At 34.6% G+C, this 25,793-nt stretch overlaps 1 protein-coding gene across 1 annotated transcript in view; it reads left to right on the top strand.

Annotated features, from left to right (window-relative positions):
- ZPBP (zona pellucida binding protein) overlaps positions 1 to 25,793 on the top strand; it is a 172,569-nt gene that overhangs the window by 117,547 nt on the left and 29,229 nt on the right. Inside the window, exon 7 of the mRNA XM_037493318.2 lies at positions 1,945 to 2,122. Within this exon, the coding sequence (XP_037349215.1) occupies positions 1,945 to 2,122 (178 nt within the window). The remainder of the gene's footprint in view (positions 1 to 1,944; positions 2,123 to 25,793) is intronic.

Raw genomic sequence — 25,793 nt, 5'->3', positions numbered from 1 at the left:
TGTATTTCATCAGTCTGCCTGTTCTGCTCCCGCTCTGTCTCTGGTGAATCCTCTTACCCTCCTGCACATCTGGCCTGTACCCCAGTTCTTGTATAAATAAATCTTTAAAAAAATTTCAACAGATAAAACTTATCAGTCACTGAAGAGTATAAGCTTCTTAATAATCTTACAAGTCAAACCAGAAGATATTACAAGCAAAAAGTTATTATATAGTAGAACGTTCCTTAATTATTTCGTAAAAGCAATTTTTAGAACAAAGGACTAGAAATTTAACATTTCTTCTTGATTTTAAACCTAATTTTTCTCTAAGAAAATAATGGAGTGTTTTTTCCTGGTCCCTTATTTAGGTTTTCTAAATGCCTGCTATGAGTGAGACCATCCGGTATTTTTCTTTTTCTTTCTGACTTATTTCGCTGAGCATGATCCTAATTAATACAAAGTAAAAATCAAAATCAACAAGCAACTATAAACCAGAGGCACACTTGGGGGGGGGGCGGGGAGAGGAAGGATAAGGGCCAAAATAAGGGGAGTTGCAGTTGTATGGGAAATATAACCAAAATTAAAATGCATACATTTTGCAAAATGAAAAATGATGTAAAATTATATAAAATAAAATATAAAAAAATGTCAAGATCAACAGTTACTCCCTGGGTTTTTGCAACTAATAAATAATTCAATTGTTTAATAAAATATATTCAAAATTTTTTTAAAAAATGGAAAAAAAAACAAAAATAATGGAGTGGATTACTTAGGACATGTTCCTTAAAGATTCTTAAAGTGTGGGCATCCTCTGGTGGCGCAGCAGCTGAGCACTGGGCTGCAAAGCTGCCCACAGCCTATGCAGTGCCAGTTCGATCCCCTGCTGGCCGGCGAGGGTCCCACATGGCACAGCAGACCTCTCCTGTCTCGCCTGCTGCTCCCCTCAGCATTGTACTTGGTCAGTCTGCCTGTTCTGTTCCCTGCTCTGGCTCTGGTGAATTCTGTCACCCTTCCGCACTTCTGACTGTTCCCAGTGCTTGTATAAATAAATAATTAAATCTTTAAAAGAAAATAATTCTTAAAGTGTGTATATATATATATATGTAATTTATTTATACAAGCACTGGGGTATAGGCCAGAGGTACGGGAGGGTGAGAGAATTCACCAGAGACAGAGCATGGAGCAGAACAGGTAGAAGGACCAAAGTACACTGCTGAGGGGCACAGCGGGTAAGATAGAAGAGGTCTGCCTCACCATGTGGAAATCTCCCTGGCTGGCCAGGAATCGAACTGGTGCTGCAGAGGCCGCGGACAGCCTCATAGCGCTGTGCTCAACCCACTGCGCCACCGGGGAGGCTCAAAGTACATATATTTTTTAAAGATTTATTTACTTATACATACAAGAACTGGGGTACAGGCCAGAGGTGCTAGGGGTAAGAGGATTCACCAGAAACAGAGTGGGGAACAGAACAGGAGGGATGACTGAAATAAACTGCCAAGGGGAGCAGCGGGCGAGTCAGGAGAAATATGCTGCACCATGTGGGTAGCTCTGTGGCTGGGGATTGAACTCATGCTGCAGTGGCTGCAGACAGCCTCATAGGTTGCGTCTTAACCCCTTGCACCACCAGGGAGGCCCTTAAAGTATATTTTTCTGAATACATTTGTTAAAATGCATTTCTTATAGAATATTTAATTACCAAGTTCTGTAGTATTCCACATCCAAGGGGACCAGAAATTTGGCTTTATATCTAAATAGCTTATTTGCATTGTATTTGGAAATATATTTGGAAATGTATAAGTTTAGAGGTAACATCTTTTAATTTTTAAAAGTTTTTTTTTATACATGAAAAAATAAGGACCATGGGAATTTGTTATCCTCTATTTCTAAATCCAAAAGCATCCTTATTTAGTCTGAAATTACCTTTATTTGTGATAATAGCTTTTTCATATTGTTTTTATATTTTAGGCTAAAAATCTCATAGAGAGGTTTTTTAATCAACAAGTGGAAGTTCTAGGCAGACGTGCAGAGCCATTGCCTGAAATATACTATATTGAAGGTACTCTACAGATGGTTTGGATTAATCGCTGCTTTCCTGGGTATGGAATTAATAGCATGAAACATCCAAAATGTCCTGAGTGCTGTGGTATGTAGTGAAATAATTTTTTTTTTATTTTTATTTATGCAAATATACTTATTATGTTCAGTTATATTTACTATTATTTTGATATATTTTTTTAATTTGAAGCCACTAATGTGTTTGAAAGAGTGTCTAGATCTGAATGCATAAGTGAACAAAAAAGCTGACTCAATTTTGATATTGGTACTAATATAGCAAGTTTATTTAGGTGTGTTAGCCATTGTCTGGAGGAAAAAACAAATAATAGTTGTAAGTCACAAGAGTTACTTGCCCTACAAAGATCCAAGTGATATTTCTTAAGATAAATTACTGATGGCTTTTGGTTTTATAAAGTATATGAAGTACTGCATTACCGGTGGTTTTTCTGATTTTTTGATCCTAGCACTGATAGATCAGAGCAGCTTTCTGCTTTTCACTGAAATTCATTCTTCCAGAGTCCAGAAGAGTGCTCTGTTTAGGATGAATTCTTGGATTCAGTCTTTGAATTTCTTCTTTTGAGAGTTGAATGAGCCAATTTATCATATGTCTTAAAAGACTTTTCTGATATATCACTCAATTAGTACCATTTTCATTCAATCTTTTTTGATGGTTTTCTTCTCCTGCTATCTTAAGTTAGATTAAAAAAAATACTGTTTTTGCTTTGCTTTATTCAGTTTGATTAGATTTTGCTTTAGTTTTTTTTTTCTGATTTTGTTTTAAATATATGAAATTAGAAAAAATTGAACATTTAATCTTAAGAAAATATATTACAAATTAAACACAGCCAACAAACAAATGCCAACTTTGTAACAATTTTGATAATTTGTGTATAGTACTGTCGAACACAGATATGCATGAAGTCTGAACATACCAGTGAAATTAGAATCTCAAATAAAAATTTAAGGTGTTTGCATCTCATTATTTTAAAATAGCTAAGTATAGTTCTCTCAAATAAAATGATAGGTTTGAATCTTTGAAAAGTAAAAATAGCTTTACCATTATTATTTTTGCATTTACAAAATTTCAGATAGTAATGCAATTATCAGGATCTCTACTTTGATAATGTAATTATAACTTGCAAGTTACTATATGCTGTATTATATGATCAAGTTCATTAAGAAATTATCTTATTACTAGCAACAGGCCCCATCAGAAGTACATAAGAATACATATATAAATCTCAAAAATATTCTCTGCCTTTGAGCCTAAGTAAGGAACAAGAGACTGTGTAAGCTGCAGGGATGATAATGAAAAAATTAAAGAAAGCTAAGTGAGTTTGAGATAGGATAGAACCCCTAAGGATTAATGTAACTAAGTTAAGACTTTCTGTGTGATTTTATACTTGAGGTAGGATTTTGAAGGGTTAGAAAGTACAATCAAAGAGGGGACATGAGTGAGCATCAGATTTCTGGGAGCAGTTTTTTCATTAGGATTGGAAGATTAGTGTTAGAAGACATGTGGAACATGATAAACTTTGAATGCAGAGTGGAAGATTGAAATTTATTGTGATTATAAAAGTCATATCTTTGATTTTAAGAATGATTTTTTTTTAATTTTATGGAATCATTGCTTAGTGACTTATAGTCATTTGCTAAATTTCATTATATTCAGGCTTTAGTAATAAATATTTCAGTTTAAGATTACCTTTGTGTTGTTTTAATCTCTGTTAGACTAATAAGGCATGACTGAGCTTTCTTTTTTGAACAGAATTCGTTAAATATTATGAGACATTGAGGTCTCCATCATATACAGTACTTTTTGTTTATATAACACTAGGCCATCACTCTAAAAGTTTAAAACACGTCTTACATAAAAATACATTTGAATCATTCTCCAATTGAAAGGCAGTATAAAATACTAGTTACTAGACAAATTTTCATGCTAAATTAGCTTAAAATTCAAGTATAAAATGAAATACTACATAGATAATACATATGAGGTCCTTTGTAAAATGATTTATTTCCAAAATGAAGACATGCCAAGTTCATATTCAACAATGAAAATTAGGACAAACATGTTTATTACATTTGGGAAGTTTAACTCTCTCAAGAGTAGGTTAAGTATATAACAATAATGTTTCCTTCTTTGGATATCTTTACTTTTTTTAACTTCTAGAAAACAAATGAAAGATCATTTACTTATAAACTAGTGGAGATTTCACATATCTACTTATATCATTTTTGTCATTTCTAATTTGCTTAGTGTCTTTAATTTTCAATTTAAAAACCAGTCAAATTTCATGTCCAGCATCACTCACTATATACATCATTTTCTCACTCATTTTGACACTGTAAAATGAAAAAAATAAATTTGTAAATTATAGATGTCATACAATTTCATAAATTATATAGTAGGGTCTCCCTGGTGGCACAAGGGTTCAGCACAGCAGTGTGAAGCTATCTGCAGCCTCTGCAGCATGAGTTTGATTCCCGGCCAGGGAGCAACACACATGGTGCAGAAGACCTCTCCTGCCTCGCCTGCTGCACCCCTCAACAGTGTATTTCAGTCAATCTGCCTGTTCTGTTCCTCACTCTGTCTCTGGTGAATCCTCTCATTCCCCACCCCTCGCACCTCAGGCCTATACCCCAGTTCTTGTATGCATAAATAAAAATCATTAAAAATATATTGTAACTAAAGACCAACTAGAATGTTATATTATTTCTGGTAGAATTTGTTTGAAACAGGTTCTGAAATAAATTTTATTGTGCAATTTCTATAAAACTATATATCTTGCCTTCAGCTCCATTTTACTCCCATTAGTCAACTGAAAAAAATCCCACTTGAATGTTAATTTTTTTTTTTTTACATAAAATCCCACTCTCCTTGCTTACTCTTCTTCTGTCTATAACAGCTAGAGTTTAAAATCTCTTACATCTTTCAAAATTACCTCATGATTTTCTTAAAACTAAATCCAAGGTGTAGGAACCCAACATTTACATTTACACTAAGCATCTCAGTGTTTCTCATGCATATGTTAATAAGGCAATCAGATGTCTTTCCTTCTGTCTCTCATTGGTTATTGTGGATTGCATGTATAGCTTATGTAGCAGCATTATTATTTTTTTATCGAGTTAGTATTTCTTTACATAATTGTTTCTATAATGGAAAATGTAGGACCCACCACTTCAGGCATTGTTGCCCCAGTGTGCCCACCACCACAGACCCATAGTCCCCTGCCATGGACCCTTGTGCTCCCTCCTGTCTTGGTCTCCTCCTTCCCCTGCACCCCGACTCCTTCTCTGGCTGCAGCATTATTTTTCTGATATATTCTTATCAATAAGATTTGCTGTTATGCATTTCAAGCTTTTGGGAATTCCAGGGAAACTCAACAAGGAGCTCTTTTATAGTGTTCTAATGTCTGTCTGTGGTCAGAAATAATGAAATTACAGGCTAGCATATTTACTGCACTTTGGAATTCTTTTATTAATGCAGCGCACCATAATTATGCTGTGTAATTGTTTAGAAGACGCAATTTTTAGTAAAACCTTTTTAAGCTCTAAATTTATCCTGTTCAGATATACAATCTTGAACCCTTATTTTTACTTTATATCAGAGTCAAGAAAAATAACAAAAACAGCTGATGTTGACAAAACAAACTTTAAGACAGCAAGTTTTACTAGGTACACAAAGGGACAGACATTACATTATAATAAAAGGATAATTTTACCAAGTTGATATGATAGTATAATATTTCTGAATTTATGAGTACTTATCAGAATTTAAAATATATAAAATAAAGCAGCATTAATATTGGCATGCAAAGCAATATAGAAAAAAATTATCTTAATTTTCTACCCAGCTAGAAAATCATCCCCATATGCATTATAGACATAAGTGGATAATGGAAAACTAAAGATTTTAGAACATAACATGGGACAATATCATTATGACTTGAGCCTCAGAAAAGATTTCCCAAAAGTGACAGAAATCTCTAACTTTAATTAGATTTATAATTTTGCCTACAAAAAATTAAATATTTATGTTTATGAAAAGACACTGCAAAGAGAAAAGTTAATCTACAGAATAGGAGAAATATTTTTGATGGACATAAGGATAAGAGACTTATACGCAGAACATATAAAATGCCTGTAGATGCCACCTCCACTCCATCAAGACACCAGGAATTACAAATCCCAGGATTCCCAAAGGGGAGTTGCAAGGACCTAAGGACAGAGTTAAGCAGCCATTTTCTCTGTTTATAAATAAAAATCAGCCATGTTAGTGAGGTCGGGCACACTTGGCTAGTGCTCTTGGCCCGGTAGGTTTGGTCTCAGCAGGTCATTGGGGATTCCAAGTCTGTGGAATGTGTGGAACACATTTGAGAATTTATCTCCCTCTTTTCTCCCTGAGTTGTACATTTCCTCATTCCCCTGCCCTGGTAAATAAACCTTTTGTTAACCTTTAATAAAAAATAAATAAGTAAAATAATATTGCAAAAAAATAAAAAATAAATAAAATGCCAGTAGAAAACTGTTTAAAAATAAGCCAGAAAGAAAAAGAAAAATACCAGATGGTCTCACTCATAGCAGGAATCTAGGAAACTTAAATAAGAGACCAGGAAAAAGAATAACTATAAGAAAGTAAAAATCAAAATCAACAAACAACTATGAACCAGAGACACTCTATGGGGGTTGGGGGTCGGGGAAAGGAGGGATTGGGTTCAAAATAAGGGGGTTGCAATTGTATGGGGAATATAAAAATAAAATTAAAATTTAAAATAAATAAAACTGTTTAAAAAGACAAGCAATTTAAAAAATTGATAACAATTTCAATAATTACTTAACAAAAGAAAAACTCCAAATTGTCAATGACTATATCAAATCACAAATTATTTTGTAATCAGGGAAATGTGTTTTAAAAAAATGAGATCATAGTGCGTCGTTATTAGACTGGCAAAAAGTAAATGTTCAAAGCCTATGGTGTTCCAGGAAGTCATGTGACTTTGGGAAACAGCTGACATTATGGTAAATGTGACATATTGTGTAACTTAGCATTTGACACTTAGGGGAAATGCATTGCAGTTTATTTTCTAATAGTCCCCAAACTTGAGACAACCAAAATGTCCATTAGTGGTAAGATGTCTGAATGAATAGTGATATATTCATACAATGGATTGTTATACAGGAATTACAGTGAATGGATGGGCATTATGAACATACCGATATATTTTGTAAACATAATGTGTGGAAAATAGGCTAATAAAACAGTAAATTTAGGCATGGGTAAGAACTGTTTTATAGATATCAATTTATGAATGCTAAAACTATAATGCAACCCAAGGAAATTAGTACATTAAAACAAGAAAGACTGATTTCTGGAGGGAGGAAAGGGAATGTGATTGAGTGGGACATGGGCACTTGAAGTGATGCCACTTTTCTATGTTATGGCTTAAATTGTTTTAGGTTTTCTCTGCAAAGATTTGTAAAATTTTATATTTATGTCTTTTTTTTCCTCTGTTGCACTTCTTAATAAAAGGTAAAGCACTCAATTTTCCCTTAAAGCTTGATTATCATTATTATACTACTAAATATACTAAAGAAAATTAAACATTGCCAGGTGTTTTCTTTCTCTAATAATTTGAACTTCTTTGTGGATAGTGTCACCTGATATTTGTCTTCACAAATTTATAATTTTGACAGAGCAGTCAATACTAGTTCAATGGGAATAATGAAATTATTATTTGCTTTCTTTTCAACATTAGGTTTTAAACATATTCCTTATTTCTCTGTTGTTCTTCCTTCTATCTCCCCTTCTGGCATATCTATTATCTTTATGTCGCTTTTCCCAGTGGAGTCAGATAGATCTCACAGAACCTCTTAATTTTTTTTTAATATCTTATATCTTTCTCTTCTTCCACCTGACTCCTTTTGTATTAGTATTTTTAGGATCACTATTTCAATCCTCCATTTGATCAACTGTTTCTGTGGCTTTCTCTACAATTTTCAGTCTCATCTTTTGATCACTTTACATCCTGAACCTATTATTTTACTATTTAAATCTTCCTTTCTGCTTTCAGTGCATTAATTTTATTTCTGAGCTCAATAATTTCTTTTTTAGAGTTTTGTTGCATCTCTTTGATTATCTTTTCAAATCTCCTTATATTACTTTGTCTTGACTTTATGTGTTTTCTTCTATATGATTAATTTTGTCTATTAAAGCAATTTTGAACTCTGATAATGTGATACAATCTTCCATGTCTTTGTGGTTGTGTTCTGGATATTGTTATTTAAAAAAAAAAAGTTTTGTTTTTGCATACAAGAACTGGGGTACAGGCCACAGGTGAGGGGTGGGGGTGAGAGGATTCACCAGAGACAGTGGGGGGAACAGAACAGGTAGGCTGACTGCAATACATTGCTGAGGGGAGCAGCGGACCTGTGTGGAGCACACTAGCTTCTCTGCCATTGTTACCCTTGGTCAAAATCCACATTGTTTTGCTTTCCCCTCCCTAGTTTCTCTGATTGTCAGTAACCCAGCAGTCTGTGTCAACTGCCTCAGACCACGACCTCTAGATATTCCTCTCTACCACCTCATTTTCAGTGTCATAAATCTACTCTGTATCTCCTGTGTACAATTGTTTTGCTTTCAGAACTCAAAGTTATATTCCAGGTTTTCCCCAAGCTTTCAGACTGCCTGGTGTAGTGTCCCTCTGCTTGATTATTAGATGTTCTTCTTGGGAGTGATTCAGTGAACCTTCTCTACCTATATCTTGGCAAAGTTCCAGTTGTTTTCCTTCCTTTAGGCTCATCTACATTGAAGAATTATTTAATAAATTTTAGAATCACCATAAAATTTTGCAGAAGGTATACATAGATATTTATTTGAGTAGAGTTAAATTTTAGATCAATTTTTGAGAATCACATTCTGATAGTACTGCTTCTTAGAATGTATACATATCTCTCCTTTCATTTATGTCTTTTTAAACAGCAGAAAAATATTTTAAATATATGATTTTCAGTTATTTTACTCAGGGGTTATGCATAAGAGTATTGTGTGATTCTGAATATTATTTCACATCAAGTTCTAATTCAAACTTCTATAGTGAGATACTCTGTATTGATTTAATTCATATTTGTATAGGGTTTTTTGGGGGGAACTGCATAACCCACAGTTGTTGAGTATACTGGTTTATAAATGTCAATTATATCAATTGTGTTGATAAGTCATGTTTTATATATCCCTTACATTCCCATGATATTTTTTTTTCTCCCATGGAGTTTGATTTACTACAAATCTGTCTATATATTATCTATTTAATTCTATCACATACTAAGAGAAAGCAGTGTTTTCTGATTATTTTGAAAAGATAGCCTCAACTGTTATTGTTTTTTTAAACTACTTTGTCAAACTACTCCAGCTTTTTTACTCATATGATGATTTTTCAGCCTTTTCCTTATTAATTAATGTGTTAATCCTATAAGTAGCATGTGGAAATACTGTATTTTAATCCACTTAAGATCTCTTTCTCTTAATTGTATTTAGTAGTCTAACTTAAATATGAGGGTTTGGATTAAGTACAATTATAATGTACTATATTAGTCATATATATGCTGTTTTATTCAGTTTCACAGGATCAGTATTGAGGACTTCGACTTATTTGTTTGAAGGAAACACTCAACCCACTAATATCTTCCTTTTGGCTCTCAGAAACATTTGGCCCTCTTAAAAAATGTATTTATCTCATCCCAACATCTCTAAGAATCTTTTTCTATTATAGCACTACTAAATCTAAGCTATTATCTACATATCATCAATTCAAAAAAATTCCAAATTATTTAAATCATCTAAATTATATATAATTGAGACTCTAGGTATAATTCATCTGCGGAGAAATTGTTCATTTGTGGACATATAAACCTAGAAAACAAGCTGTCATTTTTTAAAAGAAAATGGTGGGATAGGCATAACACAGATATTCCTATTTATTTATTTTTTAAAAAAAATATTTAATTCTTATTTTAAACAAATATACTTTATCACATGGCATATTTTTTAAATAATAAATTTTATTTTTATATTCCCCCATACAATTGCAAATGCCCCATTCTGACCCCAATCCCTCCCCTCCCACCGCCCACCCCCCAAAAAGTGTCTCTGGTTCATATTTTTTTGTTGATTTTGATTTTCACTTTCTTATAGTTATTCATTTTCCTGGTCCCTTATTTAAGTTTTCTAGATTCCTGCTATGAGTGAGACCATCCGGTATTTTTCTTTTTCTTTCTGGCTTATTTTGCTGAGCATGATCCCTTCCAGCGCCATCCATGTTGCTGCAAATTGCATGTGTTTATCTTTTTTGAATGCTGAGTAATATTCCATGGTGTATATGTACCATATCTTCTTGATCCAGTCATCTATTTTTGTTTCCAAAGCTTAGCTATTGTAAATAGTGCTGCTATAAACATAGGGGTGCAGGTGTTCTTTGGAATTGATGTTTCTGTGTCCTCTGGGTAAATACCTAGGAGTGGAATTGCTGGATCATATGGAAGCTCTATATTTAGTAGGTTGTGGAATCTCCACACAGCTCTCCATAGTGGTTGGACCAGTTTGCACTCCCACTAGCAGTGCAGAAGAGTTCCTTTTTCTCCACAACCTCGCCAACATTTGTTGTTGCTAGTTTTTTTAATATGTGCCATTCTCACTGGTGTAAGATGGTATCTCATGGTAGTTTTGATTTGCATTTCCCTGATGACAAGTGATGTTGAACATTTTTTCATATGTCTGTTGGCCATTTGCATTTCCTCTTCAGAGAAGTTTCTTTTTAACTCTTCTGCCCATTTTTTGACTGGGTTATTTTCTTTGTTGTTGCTGAGTCTCATCAGCTCTTTGCAGATTTTTGTGATCAGTCCTTTATCATTAGTGTTGTGTGCAAAAATGTTCTCCCAGTCGGTGGGGTTTCTCTTTGTTTTTGTTATTGTCTCTTTTGCTGTGCAGAAGCTCTTTAATTTGATGTAGTCCCAGCTGTTTATCTTTGCCTTCACTATCACTGCTTTGGTGATATGTCTGTAAAGATGACTTTGATATGCAAATCACGTAGTGTTTCGCCTATATTTCGTTCTATGTATTTTATGGTTTCAGGTCTTATGTCTAGTTCTTTAATCCATTTTGAGTTGATTTTTGTATATGGTGTGAGGTAGTGGTCAAGCTTCATTCTTTTGCATATAGCAACCCAGTTTTCCCAGCACCATTTATTGAACAAACTTTCTTTGCTCCAATGCATAGTCTTTGCTCCTTTGTCAAAGATTAGTTGACCATAAATCTGTGGGTTTATTTCTGGATTTTCTATTTGATTCCATTGGTCTGTATGTCTGTTCTTGTTCCAATACCATGCAGTTTTGATGATTATGGCTTTGTAGTATAGTTTGAAGTCTGGGAGTGTGGTGCCTCCATTTCCTTCTTTTTTTTTCAGTAGAGCTTTGGCTATTCGGGGTTTTTTGTGATTCCATATGAATTTCATCAATAATTGTTCTATTTCTTTGAAGAATGAAATTGATATTTTGATTGGAATAGCATTGAATCTGTAGATTGCTTTTGGTAGGATGGCCATTTTAATAATGTTTATTCTTCCAATCCATGAGCAGGGGATGTCTTTCCATTTCTTTGTGTCTTCTTCTATTTCTTTTAACAGTGTTTTATAGTTTTCTTTGTATAGGTCCTTTACCTCTTTTGTTAGATTTATTCCCAAATATTTGATTTTTTTTGTTTCAATAATAAAAGGGATGTTTTTTTTCATTTCTTCTTCTTCAGATTTATTGTTTGTGTATAGGAAGGCTACTGACTTTTGCGTGTTGATTTTGTATCCTGCCACTTTACTGAACTGATTGATGAGTTGAATTAGTTTTTCTGTGGAGTTTTTGGGGTTCTCTATGTATATTATCATATCATCTGCAAAAAGTGATAGTTTGACTTCTTTTCCTATTTGGATTCCTTGTACGTCTTTCTCTTGTCTTATTGCATTGGCTAGGACTTCCAGCATAATATTGAAAAGCAGTGGTGAAAGTGGACATCCTTGTCTTGTTCCAGATCTTAATGGAAATGCTTGCAGCTTTTCACCATTGAGGATGATACTGGCTGTTGGCTTGCCATAGATGGCCTTTATGATGTTGAGGTATGTTCCTTGTATCCCAAGAATTTCAAGGGCTTTTATCATGAATGGGTGTTGCACATTGTCAAAAGCTTTCTCAGCATCTATTGATATTATCATATGGTTTTTATATTTCTTTTTGTTGATGTGTTGGATAACGTTGATTGATTTTCGGATGTTAAACCATCCGTGTCCCTGGAATGAATCCTACTTGGTCGTGGTGAATTATCTTATGGATACATTGTTGGATTCTGATAGCTAAAATTTTATTGAGGGTTTTTGCATCAGCGTTCATTAGGGAGATTGGCCTGTAGTTTTCCTTTTTTGTATTGTTCTTATTCGGTTTCGGTATTAGTGTAATGTTGGCTTCATAGAATGTGTTTGGTATTGTCCCTTCCTTCTCAATTTTTTGGAAGAGTTTGTGAAGGATAGGCACCAATTCGTCTCTGAATGTTTGATTACCATTTCAATTTCGCTGCTTGTAATTGGTCTGTTTAGGTGTTCTATTTCTTCTTTATCTAGCTTTGGGTGATTGTAGAGTTGTAGGAATTTGCCCATCTCCTCTAGATTGTTAAACTTGTTTCCATATAACTGTTCATAGTAGTTACTGATTATTCTTTTGATTTCTGCTGTGTCCGTTGTGATTTCTTCTCTTTCATTGATGATCCTGTTTATTTGTGCTTTCTCCCTTTTTTCCTTTGTGAGCCTGGCTAGGGGTTTGTCTATTTTATTGATTTTTTCAAAGAAGCAGCTCTTGGTTTCATTGATCTTTTGGATTGTTTTTTTAGTTTCAATTTCATTTATTTCTGCTTTGGTTTTTATTATTTCTTTTCTTCTACTGGTTTTGGGGTTTTTTTTGTTGTTCTTTTTCTAGATCTCTGAGCTTCGAGGTTAGGTTGTTTCTTTGAGTTCTTTCTTGTTTTTTGATTTGAGCTTCTATGGCTATATATTTTCCTCTTATTACTGCTTTTGCTGCATCCCATACATTTAGGATATTGGTGTCCTCCTTGTCATTCAATTCAAAGAATTTTTTAATATCTTCTTTGATCTCCTCGTTAGTCCAGTGGTCTTCCGGTAGTGTGGTTTTTAATCTCCATGAGGTAGGATAGTTCCTTGCCTTCTTTTTATTGTTTATTTCTAGTTTGATGCCTTCATGGTCAGAAAAGATGGTTGATATGATTTCAATCTTGGTGTATCTGTTGATGTTTGTCTTGTGCCCCAGTATGTGATCGATCCTGGAGAATGACCCATGTGCGCTTGAGAAAAATGTGTACTCCGGTTTTTTTGGGTTTAGTGTTCTATAGATGTCTGTTAAGCCCAAATGCTCTAGGTCCTTATTTATTTATTTATTTATTAAACAGAGGCATGTTTTATTTATTTATTTGTTTGTTTGTTTGTTTATACATGCACTGGGTACAGTCAGAAGTGCGGGAGGGTGAGAGAATCCACCAGAGCCAGAGCGGGGAGCAGAGCAGGCAGAAGGACCGAAGTACACTGCTGAGGGGAGCAGCGGGCGGCAGGAGAGGTCTGTGCGACATGTGGGACCCTCCTCCGGTGGCCTGGGAGCAGCCGGGGATCAAACCGGCACGGCAGAGGCCGGAGGCAGCTTCGCAACCCAGTGCTCAACCGCTGCGTCTAGGTCCTTATTTAGAGCTTTAGTTTCTTTACTTATTTTTTGTCTTGTTGATCTATCCAATGTTGATAGTGGTGTGTTGAAGTCTCCCACTACGTATGTGTTTTCTCTGATGTCTGTTTTCAGAGAAGACAACAGTTGTCTGATATATTTTGGTGCTCCTTCGTTTGGTGAGTATATGATAATGAGTGTTATTTCTTCTTGAAGTATTGTCCCCTTGATCATAATGTAGTGACCATTGGGGTCTCTTTTTATTTTTTTGAGTTTGAAGTCTGTTTTATCTGATATAAGTATAGCTGTTCCTGCTTTCTTTTTTGGTCCATTTGCTTGTAGGATTGTTTTCCATACTTTAACTTTGAGCCTATTTTTATCTTTTGTAGCTAAATGTGTTTCCTGGAGACAGGAAAAGGTTGGGTTTTGTTTCTTAATCCAGGCTGCAACTCTGTGTCTTTTTATTGAAGAGTTTAGTCCATTTACATTTAGAGTTAATATTGATATGTTAGCATCTGTATTTGCCATTGTGTTTGTCTTTCCTTTGATTTTATTTATTTATTCTTTTAATAACTTTTTTTTTTTTTTGGTCTTCTTTTGTTGTTATTCGTCCCTCTGAGGTTCTGGTTTTAGGATTCCTTGTAGTATTTTTTGGAGTGGGGTTTAGTTGCAATGAAATTCCGGAGTTTCTCTTTGTCTGGGAAGGTCCTTATTCTTTCTTCATAGAGGAAAGAGAGCTTTGCGGGATAGAGTATTCTTGGTTGGCATCTGTTTTCTTGGAGTCTGTTGAGTATGTTTCTCCACTCTCTCCTTGCCCGTAGTGTTTCTTCAGAGAAGTATGATGTCAGCCTGATTGGTTTTCCTTTGAATGTTATCTGTTTCTTCCCTCTTGTTAGCTTCATTATTTTTTCCTTGTCCTGGATTCTTGGGAGCTTTACTCTTATGTATCGTGCTGTGTTTTTCCTTTCGTCATGGAAGTTTGGTGTTCTTCTTGCTTCTTGTATATCAATTTTCAGCTCCTTCTTCGCATTTGGGAAGTTCTCTTCAATTATCTCCTGGAATATTTTCTCTGTTCCTACATCTCTCTCTTCTCCTTCTGGAATTCCTATAACTCTTATATTTCCTTTCCTCATGGAGTCAGATAGTTCCCGAAGTCTTTCTTCTTTCTTTTTCCTTCGTACTTCTCTTTACTTTTCTGTTTTAGTTCTTTTTATTTCTGTGTCTTCAAGAGTACTTAATCGTTCTTCCATTTCATCTATTCTGCTTTCATTGCTTTTCCCAGAGTTCTTTAGTTCCTCCATTAATTCTTTGATCTCTTGCATTTCTTTTACTTCCCTCTTTAGGGACTCAATTTCATTCTTCTGACCATTGTTTTCCCTCTTTAGGGACTCAATTTCCTTCTTCTGATCATTGTTTTCCTTTATGACTTCTGTCACTTTTTTAATCATGGCAATTTTAAATTCTCTTTCTGGAAGGCTCAGAAGTTCTTCCAAGTTACTGTCATTGTAATCTGGAGGGTGGTTTTATTTTTGTGGTGTGCTTCTTTCCTGAGGAGTTGTTAGGTTGCGTGTGGTTCTTCTACTCCCTACTGTCTGTTTTCTAAATTTGTCGTATGCATTGGGACACTGTGTTACTCGGACTGGCCGGCATCTTGGGTGAACTTCTCCGCTCCCCTCTGGCTCCTCCAGGAACCATCTCTGGCTTCTGGGGGAGCTTTCTGCTGGTTTTAGGCAGTCTTTACTGAAGAAATGTCCCTGTTCTAAAATGGCGAAGCGGGACGCAGTCCCTGCGCATCCGGTCTTAGGCACACTCTTCTGCGTGCCCGGTCTGCCCTGGACGTGGGTGCTTGCTCCCTCTGTGTGCTCAGACTGCTGGTTGGAAGGGGCCTGGCATGGGCTAACTTCCCAGCTGGCCACTGGGTCCTCCAGAAGCCTTCTGCCCTTTTCAAGAAGTCTTTTCTTAAGAAATTTCCGTTCTATGGGGTGTTAGTGACTTTTTTCTGGTCGCTAGGTGGCGCCAGAGATCTCTCCTATTGTCCTTGGGGGGCTGTTTTCCAACACCCCCACCCCCGTGGGACAGGGGACAGAGCGAGAATGGTAGGGTAAACCTCAACGGCTTTGGGGTGCTATGTCTGCCTTGTGCCCCACCGTTGTGGAGAACCCACGCCCCGAATTTCGTGCCCCGGGCCTCAGTTCCAAAGCCCTCAGTTCCAGGACGCGGGCTGTAGCCCAGTTCAGTGGCGCGGGAATGGTGCCTTTTGCACCCCGCTCCTGTGCCTGGGCGCCTGGTTCCTGCTTACTCAGTGAGGGAAATTCACCTCACTGAGGGCCTCCGCGCCTCTCCCCGAAAGCCTAGGTCGCATGCGCAGGGATCTGGGCAGCTGAGATCCCGATTCATGTTTGCTTTTCAAGCGCACCAAGCACGCCGCTTTTCCGCGCAAGCTTACTGGCAGCCCGGGCTGTGTGCAGGTCTCCGATATTCCTATTTAAAAGGGAGAAATTAGAAGAAAAAAAGGGGCCACTGGTTCTAACTAAGTTTAATACTTCCTTTAGATTTTAAGACTTGATAACAATCTTCTGTAGTGCAGTCCTCCACAGAGGCATCACGTCTTTAGGTTCCATTGTCCCTGTCCTAGTCTGTGGCTGCAAGTTGGTTCCTTTCCCGTGTTCTCTCTTTATGGCTGTCAGCTGGTCAACTTCTTGGCTCAGCTCCCCATTGGATTTATACTTAGAAGGTAGCTAGCATAGTACATGTTTGCAGAGGAGTAATTATATTAGCTCAGTTTCAGCTTGTAGAGTTTTAGAAATCTAACAGCCCTCTTTTACTTTATCCCCTTGCCTTTTAGTACAAGCTAGCTGTGTTTTGTTATAAATCTGTGTTTGTCTTAGATATTCACACTATTAGAGCAGAGAAGGAAAGATCCTGTGGAAGCACAAATCTTTCACTATAATCATATCTCAATTCTAGTATAATTAGTGGATCTATGAAACACATAGCTATCTGTATAGCAAATGTTTATTCAGTTATACATCATTCTTTCCACAGCATACATTTTTGAAATTAATTTAATTTTACCTGAGATAATATTAGGGTATTCCCCATCAGATATTACCACCATAGTGTAGCCACCATCAACTCACCAGAGCATGTTTTTAAACAGTATATTTCCTAATTTTAACAGTCTTAGCAATCTGGATAGACTAAGAGTCTTTCAAGTTATCAGGTGCTGGTTCTTTTTTTATCATTTCCATCTTTACTTTATTTCTTTCCTCTTGCATTTTTTTATAAGTAGCATGATAATACTAGTATATACCTTTAATTTTGCTTTCTTTGTTGGAAATTGTTTCTTTGTTTTTGGCTAAATATTCAATATACATATGGCTATTTAACAATTTGTGTTCTTCAATGTTATAAATCTCTTTATAATACTATTTTAGAGGCATCTCCTAAATTTTGACATACTATATTTTCATTTTTTAAAAGATTTATTTATTTACTTATACAAGAACCAGGGTACAGGCTAGAGGCGTGGGAGGGTGAGAGGATTCACCAGAGACAGAGCGGGGAACAATACAGGCAGACTGATGAAATACACTGCTGAGGGGAGCAGTGGGCGAGACAGGAGAGGTCTGCTGCGACATGTGGGACCCCCGCTGGCCAGCCTGCGCCACCAGGGGAGACCCTATATTTTCATTTTTATTCACTTAAAAATGCTATTTTCTCTTTTGATTTCTTCTTTACGAAATTGGATATGTAGAAGAGTTCAGTCTAATTTCAGAAGTTATGGGAATTGCCAAAGACATTTCTTTTATTAAAATGTAATTTAAGTTTTTATCAGAGAACGTAATTTGCATGATTTTGAATCCTTTTGAAATTAGTGAAATTCATCTTTTAAGTTTCAGTATAGAGTATAGGTAGATGTTTCACTTTACTTCAAAAGAATCTCTTTTTTCCATCATTGGGTAGAATGTCCTATAAATATCAAATAGGTGAGTTTTCCTGATGATGTGAACTAAATTTCCTGTATCTTGGGGTTGTTTTGTATACTTGTTCTACTCATTATTTAGGAAGAGATACTTATTTTTCTTATTCAAGTGGTTGATGTGCCCATTTCTATGTATTGCTTTTTATTAGTGTTTTTAGGGTATATCAATCAGGGTCCTGCCGAAGAAATAAGATGGATTGCATATATGTATATGGAGAGATAATTGAAAAAATTTGGCCTGTGTGGTTATGATGACTGACTAGATGATTTTTGTTGGCCATAGGCTGAAGCTGAAGTTCATGGGCAAAATTCACAGTAAGAATTTCTTCTTACTCAAAGGAACTTGAGTTCCACTCTGATGACCTTTTTTCTTATTATATCATTCCTACCTATTATCTCTTTAAACATATTGTAAATGTTAATCACATCTATGAAATACCTTCACAGCAATGCCTAGATTGTTATTTGATTGAATAACTAACAACTGCCTTTCAGTCACAATGACTTAAAACTAAGCAGTACATGCTTTATTATCCCCTTACCTTACATTTTTTATGTCTTCATAGCTAATATTTATTTAGGCGACATTTAATTTGATCTTGCATTTTACTTTTTTTAAGATTTATTTATGTATTTATACAAGCACTGGGTACAGTCAGAAGTGTGGGAGGGTGAGAGAATTCACCAGAGCCAGAGTGGGGAACAGAACAGGCAGACTGACGAAGTACACTGCTGAGGGGAGCAACGGGCACGGCAGGAGAGGTCTGTGCACCATGTGGAACCCTCGCCTGGCAGCCGGGAATCGAACCGGTGCTGCACTGGCTGCGGGCAGCCTCGCAACCCAGCACTCAACTGCTGCGCCACCAGGGAGGCCCAATCTTGCATTTTAAATACAATCTGACACTATCTTTTAATTTGGTTCTTTAAACCAAATTTAATGTGATTAATTGTTAGGTATAAGTGTAATGTCTCACTATCACATGTTTTTATGCATTAAATTAGTTAAATATTGCTTATTATTCTAGTTTATCTATTATATATAACTATTTGTGGTTTTGTTTTAGCGGTTGCTTTAAGTTTATACCATTCTGACATAGTATGTAAACATCTTAAAATACTGCCATTTCTTCCTTCCTGACCCTTTGTAATACTGTTGACATCCATTTTAGTTTTACAAATGTTACAAGTTCCACACTTGCTGTTATATTTATTAAGCCATTATCCTTTATAGGCATACAAATAATAAAATCATTTTTACTCACGTGATTGCCATTTCTACTAGTGTTCATTCTGTGTGTAGACATAGACACATTTCTATCTGTAAGTGTTTCTCTATGGCCTACAGGATTTTATTTAATTCTGTTTTGATTCTACTATTGAAGAATATTTTATCTTCTTAGTATCTGAAAAAATCTTCTGTCTTCCTTTTCAAAAAAGTTTGTTTACTGAATTTAGAATTCTAGGTTGACAGTGATCCTGTTGTTTATAAGTTTCTTAAATGTTGCCCCTGGTTTTCTCATTTGAATTGTTGCCCCTGTGAAATTTTCTGTCATCCTTGTGGTTGTTTCTCCACGTACAATGAGTGTTTTTCTTTGGGATCATTTCAAGATTTTCTATATATCACTGCTTTTGAGATATATATTCCTCAAGGGAAATTGTTTATGGCATTTATAGTAGAAATTTCTTCATGATTCTTGTGTTTGTGAATTGTCATTGAATTTCTTGGATCTGTGGATAGCCAGTACTCTTCAAATTTTGAAAATTGTTGTGTTTTCTCAAATAATTGTCATTAATCCCTTCTCCTCTTTTAGGGTTTCCAATTATAAACATAATTATACTGGTTGGCATTTTCCCAATAGATCTTTATTGATTTCTTCATTAATAAAAATTCTGTATTATTTTTTATAGTTTCTGTGGCCATGTCCTCCAAATTTACTAATCTTTTTTTCTGCACTATCAAATTGATCATCAATTCTACCCCATGTATTTTTATTTCACTAACATAGTAGTGACCTCTAAAATATCAATTTAAGTGCTTTTAATATCTTCCATATATTTAGTTTGAACATGTGGGATATTGTTATATTAGTTAATATCTTTTTCTACACATGTGTTTAGGGGAGATTTTATTTATCTTATTATGGGTCATAACTTTGCTTTGCCTCTTTCATGCCAAGTAAATTTTCACTAAATATGAGTTACTGTGAATGTTTCTTTGTTTGCTGTTGAAAACAATACAAAGCCATGTGTTGTTTTATGACCTAGCCTCAGGAGTCACCTGTAGTCACTTTTGCTGTTCTTACAAAAGTCCACTTAGGTTTAAGAGGAGATAACACATGCCACTGTTCAATTGTTATAATGTACAGGATGGGATAGAGTGTTTAACATCTTTGGAACATACAGTCTGCTACAAGATCATTTTTATTTCTACATATACTTTAGAATCAACTGGTCAATTTCCCATTTTCCAATAGAATTATGACTTGTAGAGAATGTGACTTAATGTTCATAAATGTGTTATGTTTCTTTGTTCATCTTCAGTATCATATAACTGACAAAATCATGTATTTAATATTTTCAACTTGATAATTGACATATGTATACATTGTGAAATAATAATCACAGTCAAGCAAATGAACATACCACATCACTACCTCCCCCTTTTTGTGTTAAGTGTGGGCATGTAAGATTTACTTTCTTATCATTTTCAAGTATGCAATACAATGTCTTTAACTATAATCACATTGCTGTACATTAGATCTCTAGAATTAATTCATCCTGCAAAATTGAAACTTTTTAATATAAGGTTTCTCTCTCCCACATGCCCCTGGCAACCACCACTGCTCTTGCGAATTTGACTGTTTTAGATTCTACGTATAAATGAGATCCTGAAGTATCTTTTTCCGTGTCTGACCTATTTTACTTATCAATATGTCCTCTACATTCATCTCTCGGCACAAATGGCAGGATTCCATCTCTTTTAAGGTTAAATGACACTCAATTGTATAAATAAATCACATTTTTTATCCTTTTATCTGTCAGTGTATATTTAGGTTGTTTGTATCTCTTAGCTAAATATTTTCAAATCATACGCAAAACATATAATGAACTCATAGATCTCAATAGCAATAATATTAATAATCTGGTTAATGAATGAACAGAGGATGTGAATATACATTTTTCAAAAGAATACCTGCAAATAGCAAGTAGATTTTTGGAAAGGTACTTAACATCACTAATCATCAGGGAAATAAAAATCAAAACTACAAAGAGATATCACCTTATAACTGTTATCTGGTTATTACCAAAGAGACAAACAATAATAAGTATTGGTAAGGATGTGGAGAAAGGGGGAAACCTTTGTGCACTGTTGGTAAGAATGTAAATTGCTACAGCCACTAAGAAAAAAGTCTCTATTTAAGTGCAATTTTAAGTGAAGGTCTCTATTTAAGTGCAATTTTCATTGAGAATGTATTGTACATTATAATTCTTTAAAGATGGATTTTTAATTTTTCCCAGTTAGCTTCTAACACAAAAATAAATTTATCCTGTATGTAGAATGATTTTCTATGACCTACTATATTTATAAGAAACAATCTGTAGATACCTTTGATTTGTTTTATAATCATGGATAATAAATACAGTATTTAATTCCTATCAATGTATATGTTTTATATTTCTTCTTTGCAGTGGGATGGATGCTAATTAAATATTCATATATATTATTAGAATGCATTTGCTTATTGTGTTCTCAGTCTTTGGAAGAAAGCAGTAAATATTTTACCTTGTAGTATAATGCTAAACTGAGTATTTTTATAAAACTTTCAGATGAATAAAGTATTGTATTTTTTTTAGTTTGTGAGCTATTTCATCATACATGGAATTTTTTTTTTATATCTTTGCTTTTCTGGAGTTTTTGAAGTAAATAATGAGTTATTTTAAATCTTTAAGGTATTTGCTGAACTTTACATTCCTTGAACAGGTCCCACTTCATCATATATGAGTGTTTAATTTCCTAATAATTTAAGGATTTGTATTTTTTATTTATACATTTTATTATATATAATTTCTTTTTCATTTCTTGCATCAAAATTATGTCAGTCATGAGAAATAAAATGGTGGTGTTCTGTCCTCTATATATTGATATAGCTGTAATAAAAGTGTTTTTGCCTAAATGTTTCATAGAATTCATCAATGAAACCACTTGGGCTGTAGCATTATTTGTGAGAAAATGTTTTTTTTTTTAGATTTATTTATTCATGCATACAAGAACTGGGGTACAGGACAGATGTGTGGGAGGGTGAGAGGATTCACCAGAGACAGAGCAGGGAACAGAACAGGCAGACTGACTGATATACACTGCTGAGGGGAGCAGCAGGCAAGAAATGAGAGTTCTGCTACACCATGTGTGTATCTCAGCAGCCAGTGGGGATCAAACTCGTGCTGCAGACGCTGTGGACAGCTTCACAGTCCTGCACTCAACTGCCTGCGCCACCAGGGGAGGCCCCAGAAAATGATTTTTAATAAATTTTATTAAGGTGTAATATGCTTATTTTATATATGTATGATTTTCTCTCTCAAATGTACACATTTTAATTGTACAGTTAAGTGAATTTTAACAATTATGCTTATGCTTTAAGCCAGTTATTATGAAGAAATCTCCATTGCCCAAAATGGTTACTTTATCCTACATCACAATCACGCACAACTACTTATTAAATATACCACTATTTATTTATTCCTTCAACTCTTGGTATAGGCATTTGGATTGTTTCCAGTTTGGGGCTATTGTGAAAAAAAAATGTAAAAATGTGTAAATTTTTCATTCCACATGATGAAAGTGTATGTTTTCATTTCTCTTGGGTAAATCCTTAAGAGTTAAGTTGTAGGGCAATATAGGAAGGTATGTTTAACTTGTTAAGATACTCCCAAACTTTCACAAGGTAGTTGTATGATTTTATATATATCCACCAGCAGTGTATGAGATTTCTAGTTGTTCTCATGCTTTTAAAATATTAATATCCATCTTTTTAAGTTTAAGCATTTTAGTAAGGATGTAGTGCTATCTCATTAAATGACATTAATTTTCATTTCCTTGAATATATCAAATGTTTTCTCATGTTCTGTTTGAGCACTTGTATATTCTTTTGCCAATGGATCAGATAGTTTCCTTTACCCAATTTACGTACTTATTCCAGATATTGACATACACATTTTATATATCCTGGATACAAGTCCATATGTATTTTTTCCACCTACTGATATCTTTCAAATATTGGAAGTTTTAGTTTGGGCAAAATTTTCTCATTTTTTTCTCAATGGTCCAAAGATATTGAACCACCCCCAAAATTTCTGTTCACGCAAATTCATGAAGAATTTTTTCCTTTTTTCTTGTAGAAATATTGACCTTGTATCAGCAAGCTCAGTATAATTCTTTTTATATTGTGTTTTCTTCATGCTTAATCATGTCATATAAGAATAAAGACAATTTCACTTTTATTTAGAATTTCCATGCCCTTTGTTTGATTTCATTGACCTGTTAGTCTGGCTAGAATATTCAGAAAATTGTTGAACAGAAATGGTGAAACTGGGCATTCTTATATGTTTCTCACTGTCAAGGCCCACAGGCTTTCCTGGTTAGCTGTGATACTACTTAGATGCTTTTCACATACTACTAACCAGGTTGATGAAGGAAATTCCTTTGCATTTTCTACTTATTTTGATTTTTCACCATGGATGAGATTGAAATTTTTCATGTCTTTTACACATCATTGAGATAATCTTATCTCTTAATCTTTTATATTTTATGATGCATTGATTGATATACAGATGTTATTAAAACTGACCTTGCATTTACTGACCTAATATATCTATATGTGGTCACTGCTTATAATTTTTATGTAGTGCTAGATTTTTTTTTAGAAAGATTTATTTATTTATTTGTTTGTTTATTTATTTATAAGAACAGGGGTACAGGCCAGAGGCATGGGAGGTTGAGAAAATTCACCAGAGTCAGAGTGGGTAACAGAACAGGCAAAGGAACCGAAAACACTGCTGAGGGGAGCAGCATGTGATACAGGAGAGGTCTGTCGCACCATGTGGGTATCTTCCTGATTGGCTGGGAATTGAACCCGTGCTTCAGAGCCTGTGGGCAACTTCACAGCACTGCGCTCAACCTGCTGCGCCACCAGGGAGGCCCTGTAGTGCTAGATTTTATAGACTGAGTTAAGGATTTTTGTGTCTATGTTCATGAGGGATTTTGGTCTGTATTTTTCTTGTAAATATATTTTAAATTCTTATCATTAGTACGTAGCTATTTAAAAAAAATGAATTGTCCCCTCTTCTTTCTTTCTCTAAATGTGTTAGGTAAAATTCATATAATTTCCCTGATCTGTACAAAGGTTTATTTTTGTTTCTTAGTTTTTGTTTTCAGGGAAAGACGTTTGTGTGTGTCATGTATGTGACTTTTAATGCTAGTTAGAAACAACATCTTTATAATATCTTATATTAACCATCTATTATAGAAATATAGAAAATGATAATTGTAAACAAGTATACTCTAAGCACCCATTCCAAAAAATGTTCATATTCTGCTGCTTGCTTTATAGGCTAAGATTTAAAGTGATTTAAATGTAACATAGCAGAAGGCTCCCCTGTGACCTAAGCAATTCATTACCTTCCCTCTTTTCTCATCTATATCTGTTAATCAGAATTTGGTATTTTTTCTCCCAGTTCATAATTTTATACTTTTAACATTTATTGAGGTAATCAGTGATGACAAATAGAACTGTTTTACATGATAATCACTAAATTGTGTCTTAGAGTTAACTCCTATAACTTGTCATTAGAGTCAGTATTAACATAATTAATTATACAGGTTGAAATTATGTAGTTGAATAACTTGAATATGTGTACATCCATGAAACTTATCACTACAGTATAGAAAAGGATCTTTGCCATAACACTCAACTTTGCTTCTGCCTTTTTATTATTTCTCCTACCTCAATAACCCTTCCCAAGAAAATACTAATAGGCTTTGTGTCATTATATATTTGCATGCATTTTTATAACTTTCTATAAATGGAGTCATGCAGTATATAATCTTTGAATTCTTTCACTCACCTTAATGATACTGAGATATCGCATGTATAACTAGTTAGTTTCTCTTTATTGCTGAGTAGTAGTCCATTGTATGGATATACCACCTTTTGTTTATCCATTCACCTGATGATGGAAATTTGGGTTGTTTCCAGATTTAGGCCATTACAAATAAAGCTGCTATGAACATTCCTGTACAAGTCTTTGTGTGGACATATGTTTTCAGTTCTCCTGGGAAAATACCTATGACTGCGATTGCTGGGTCATACGGTAAGTGTATGTTTAACTTTATAAAAAAAAAAGCGTCAAATTATTTTCTAAAGTGGCTGTAAAATTTTATATTTTACCAACAATTTTGGGAAATTCCAGTTATTTTAAATCCTTTCCAAAGCATAGCATGGTCAGAGTTTTAAATTTAACCCATTCCAATATCGTGTGTTGTGGTATCTCATCGTGGTTTTAATTTTCATTTTCCTTTTATAAAGATATTTTCAAGATACTATTGGATATTGTATTTATTTTGTTCAATATTTGTTTGTATTTCATTCCCATTTATATGCATGCATATATATAATATACATTTCATCATTATTCATTTTTTTTTAAATTTATGCCTGTATGCTTTCTCCTTTTAGGTGTATCCCCCATAAAATTCCCACCACCATTAACCTGTGAACTATCACCATAGCCCCTTGTGTTCTCCTAGTGAGTTATTTGTCTTACTGTGTTATAAGATTTCCTAATATAGTATGGACATAAGCTCTATGTGCTGTGAATATATTCTCTTCGACTGTGAATTGCATTTTTGCTCTCAAAGTAAAAAGTTGAGAAGTCCAATTATTATTTTTTTTTAAAGATTATTTATACAAAAACTGGGGTACAGTCAGAGGCACGGGGGTTGAGAGAATTTACC

This window comes from Talpa occidentalis, unplaced genomic scaffold (assembly GCF_014898055.3).
Source record: "Talpa occidentalis isolate TD23 unplaced genomic scaffold, MPIMG_talOcc4v2.1 talOcc4.10, whole genome shotgun sequence".
In the NCBI taxonomy this organism is placed as follows: domain Eukaryota; kingdom Metazoa; phylum Chordata; class Mammalia; order Eulipotyphla; family Talpidae; genus Talpa; species Talpa occidentalis.
The sequence above is the reverse complement of the archived record's forward strand: the minus strand, read 5'-3'. Positions and strand labels throughout refer to the sequence as shown.